This window comes from Sceloporus occidentalis, unplaced genomic scaffold (genome assembly GCF_023333645.1).
Source record: "Sceloporus occidentalis isolate IW3139 unplaced genomic scaffold, rSceOcc1.0.p SCAF_86, whole genome shotgun sequence".
NCBI classification, from domain to species: Eukaryota; Metazoa; Chordata; class Lepidosauria; order Squamata; family Phrynosomatidae; genus Sceloporus; species Sceloporus occidentalis.
The window spans coordinates 1,153,738-1,158,276 of NW_028317066.1; the positions used below are offsets into that span (position 1 = coordinate 1,153,738).

General features: G+C 42.1%; 1 protein-coding gene across 1 annotated transcript; it reads right to left on the reverse strand.

Moving 5' to 3' along the window:
* Positions 1–485: 485 nt before the first annotated feature.
* LOC149284972 (uncharacterized) lies at positions 486–4,303 on the reverse strand. Its single transcript, XM_089495957.1, has 2 exons — positions 4,218–4,303; positions 486–1,943 (listed from the first exon to the last, which is right to left on the reverse strand). The coding sequence occupies exons 1-2, from the start codon at positions 4,288–4,290 to the stop codon at positions 637–639; spliced, it is 1,380 nt and encodes a 459-aa protein (XP_089352083.1). The 5' UTR covers positions 4,291–4,303; the 3' UTR covers positions 486–636.
* Between the last annotated feature and the right edge of the window lie 236 nt (positions 4,304–4,539).

Below are 4,539 nucleotides of genomic sequence, written 5' to 3' on the forward strand. Positions count from 1 at the left end.
AAGTCCAGTGTGTTGAAACAGTAAAGAACTTTATTGAGAACACATAGAAATTCAGTGATTAAGCCAGAACTGACCACTCCAATCCAAACAATACATTAAAACCCCTAAAACCAAAAACATGACCCTCTTCCAAACCTAGCCCCCACCTCCAATTCCCACAGTCTCTGCCCCACAGGTAACAAGGCCCCCTTTTGCCATTCCCAGAAACTAGCCCTTTCTCTTAATGCCGGCCTCCAACTTTCTTAAGCCAAAATCCCACACATTGCAAAAGCTATAATTCCCATAACTATTCTAACCAGCTGCAACAAATCCCAACCTCCCATCTACCTAACCTATACCACAACCCACAATCCCCAGCGAAATTGACAACCCAAAGCAATTATCTATACTATTGGCAATTAAAACCTAAACGTAACATAATCCAACTTGAAAACATAGAGACAGATTGACAGACAAATTTTACAAATAAGATCACAAGGGCCTTTTCTTTGCACTGCTGGATTGAAAATATATTTGTTGTATTCGTTATTGACAAATATAATGTTAGGATTTGTGTGGCTTCTCTCCTCTTTGGACTCTCTGATGCGCCACTAGGTGTGACTTCTGAGGAAAACATTTCCTACAGTGCTGGCATCTTTATGGCTTCTCTCCTGTGTGGACTCTCTGATGTCTCACTAGGTATGACTTCCAAGGAAAACATTTCCCACAACGCTGGCATTTGTATGGCTTCTCTCCTGTGTGGACTCTCTGATGTTTCACTAGGTCTGACTCTGAAGAAAAACATTTACCACAATGCTGGCATTTGTATGGCTTCTCTCCTGTGTGGACTCTCTGATGTTTCACTAGGTCTGACTCTGAAGAAAAACATTTACCACAATGCTGGCATTTGTATGGCTTCTCTCCTGTGTGGACTCTCTGATGTATCATTAGGATTGACTTCCGAGAAAAACATTTCCCACAACGCTGGCATTTGTATGGTTTCTCTCCTGTGTGGACTCTCTGATGTGTCACTAGGTGCAACTTCGAGGAAAAACATTTTCCACAATGCTGGCATTTGTATGGCTTCTTCCCTGTGTGGACTCTCTGATGTGTCACTAGGCTTGACTTCTGAGAGAAACTTTTCCCACAATGCTGGCATTTGTATGGCTTCTTTCCTGTGTGGACTCTCTGATGTGTCACTAGGCTTGACTTCTGAGAGAAACTTTTCCCACAATGCTGGCATTTGTATGGCTTCTCTCCTGTGTGGACTCTCTGATGTATCATTAGGATTGACTTCCGAGAAAAACATTTCCCACAACGCTGGCATTTGTATGGCTTCTCTCCTGTGTGGACTCTCTGATGTATCATTAGGATTGACTTCTGAGAAAAACATTTCCCACAACGCTGGCATTTGTATGGCTTCTCTCCTGTGTGGACTCTCTGATGTGTCACTAGGCTTGACTTCTGAGAGAAACTTTTCCCACAATGCTGGCATTTGTATGGCTTCTCTCCTGTGTGGAGTCTCTGATGTGACACTACGTGTGACTTACAAGAAAAACATTTCCCACAACGCTGGCATTTGTATGGCTTCTCTCCTGTGTGGATTCTCTGATGTATCATTAGGATTGACTTCCGAGAAAAACATTTCCCACAACGCTGGCATTTGTATGGCTTCTTTCCTGTGTGGACTCTCTGATGTGTCACTAGGCTTGACTTCTGAGAGAAACTTTTCCCACAATGCTGGCATTTGTATGGCTTCTTTCCTGTGTGGACTCTCTGATGTGTCACTAGGCTTGACTTCTGAGAAAAACATTTCCCACAACGCTGGCATTTGTATGGCTTCTCTCCTGTGTGGACTCTCTGATGCATGACTAGGATTGACTTGTAAGCAAAATTTTTCCCACAATGGTGGCATTTATGTGACTTCTTTCCTGTGTGGACTCTCTCATGACTCAAATGTTTTTCTGTAAAGAACGACAATTACAGATGAGACTGAAAATCAGACTTAACAGAGGAGGGTGTTACCACATGATTTAGCCCTCATTAATCCTTCCTTCTTAGAGATTAAATTAATAAAGTTGCTGTGAGTAACCTAATCATGACCCTGATACTTATGCCCCTAAATCCATTGAACAGTTGCATTATTACTCCTAGGAGCTAGCAAAGAAGAGACCATATGGGAACTGCCTTGAGGGAATCAGTGGAAGAAGATAGTCAAAGGACTGTTGAAAAGAAATATTCAATTAAACATGTGCAAAAATACTTTGATTGACAGGTGGCATCATATCCTGTGAGACGGCCACTGAATGCTGAGTCAGAGCCCAAGGCATGATGCAAGCTAACGGCAGAGGATGCTTCATGCTGTTTGGCACCAGGAGAGGACTCACAACCAATACAGTATGCAGCTCACATGAGGATTGGAGTGGATTGGATCAGAGTTGTGTGAGCAAGAGATGGTGAAGTTGATGGAAGTCGGAGAGGAGAGCTTGCAAATATTTGTATTATTTTGCAACTCAAGATAGAGAAGCTCCAAGGATTTCGATGAAATCGACTGTGTTTGTGACTTATTTTTAAGTGTGAAAAGTCGTCATTGCATTGCCAATGCCTATATCTGGATATTTGCGTCCGTACTCTGCTATGATTTTTGAGCTGTATCTGGGTGCATCACCCTCAGATTGTAGTGTACATTGGCTTGTGAACGCGATCAAAATTCAGAGCCAACAAGAATCTGAGAGCCGGTGAGCTAATGCCTTTTGTCTGAGGTATTTGCATCAAACACCCATTGCATTCAGTTCGTTTCACACCATTCTTCCCCCACAAAGGAAATATTCTAAAGTGATATAAACCTTTCTGAACCCACAGTTTCTGCTCCCAAGCAGAAACCAATTTCAGTATAAATATCAGCCCCGACTTGCTGTTCTTCGGTGTCAGTCCAGTTACAGATAGACACTCTGTTTGTTTTCATGGCTAAACACCTCAATGCACTCACCAACCCCAATTGTCATGGGAACTACTGATCTCTCCTTATTTCAAATCCTCAGCAATTGGAATAAAGATCTGGATAGATAACATATCACCATTATCAAAGCCTTACATGTTTTCACCACTCCACCTTTGTTACCTAGTTCTTGTGTGTGTGCGTGAACACTTATATGTATGTGTCTGTGTGTTTTGCTTTCCCCCTAAATAAAACACAAAAACCTATTTCAAATCCCACTGAAGATCTGTTTGATTCAGGAACTGCTATAGATTGGCTGAGTCCAGAGGTCACTATTGCCCCAGTAAAACTATTTCTTTCTATTGAGCTAAGTACCAAACTCCCCTAAAAGCATAGCGCTTGCGTCCCACAACATTCCAGAATTGGCAGTTTAGGATTGGATATTTAGAAACCTTACAAAGTGGAGACAATAGTTCCTCACTAAAACTAGAAATTCCAAGATTCCACAGGAAGTTGTTATGACAATTAAATTACGTTTGAAATGGAACTAGGAATTGTAGTACAGCACAAGTTGAACATGTGTCAACAGTGTGATGCAGCAGCTAAAAAGGCCAAAGTGATCCTAGGCTGTATCAATAGGAGTATAGTGTCAAGATCAAGGGAAGTAATTGTGCCACTCTATTTTGTTTTGGTCAAGGCTCACTTGCAATAATCCTGTGTCCAGTTCTGGGACGACAATTGAAACAGATGTTGAGAAGCTGGAGCATGTCCAGAGGAGGGAAACCAAAATGGTGAATGGTCTGGAAACCATGTTCTCTGAGGAACGACTTAGGGAGCTGGGCATGTTTAGCTTGGAGAAGAGAAGGTTAAGAGTGGATATGACAGCCCTGTTCAAATATTTGAAGAGATGTCATATTCAGGATGGAGCAGGCTTGCTTTCTGCTACTCCAGAGGAAAGGACATGGAACAATGGATGCAAGCCACAGGGACAAGAGATTCCACTTAACCTTTAGGAGGAACTTCCTGAGAGTAAGGGCTCTTCAACAGTGGAATTTACTCCCTCAGAGTTTGGTGGAGTCTCTTTCTTTGGAGGTCTTTAAACAGAAGTTGGATGGCCATCTCTTGGGGGGGTGCTTTGAATGTCTATTCCTGCATGGCAGAAGACTGAAACGGATGGTCCTTGTGGTCTGTTTCAACTCTTTGATTATATCATTCTAAAGCAGAATCATAGCGCTCTGACAGTAAATTATGAAAGGGCCCTCAGTCTTAACAGGAAGGGCAATGGATTCAGGTTCCTTACCCACAGAGGCCACATTCTCGTAATTCTCCATCATCACATTACTGTACATAAGTTTCTGCTTCTTCGTCAACATTTTCCATTCCTCTTCGGTGAAATATACCGCCACATCCGCAAAGGTCACCTGCAACAGAAAATAGCCCTCATCCAGAGAGTGACTAAACAAAAGGGGAGGAAAGCACATGGTGCATTGCAAATATTATTTGATCACTTTAGAATTCAGTCCAGGAAATAAACTTTAAATTCTGCAAGCCAGAAAAAAGCTGCAGCCTTTGAGATCCAGTTTGTCTCGAATCCTATCAATATAATATACAATATAATAAAG

Coding starts and splice junctions, on each gene's coding strand:
- LOC149284972 (XM_089495957.1), bottom strand. CDS start 4,290: ATGTTGACGAAGAAGCAGAAACTTATGTACAGTAATGTGATGATGGAG. Junction 1,944..4,217: donor CGAGAATGTGGCCTCTGTGG/GTAAGGAACCTG, acceptor CGTTCTTTACAG/AAAAACATTTGAGTCATGAG.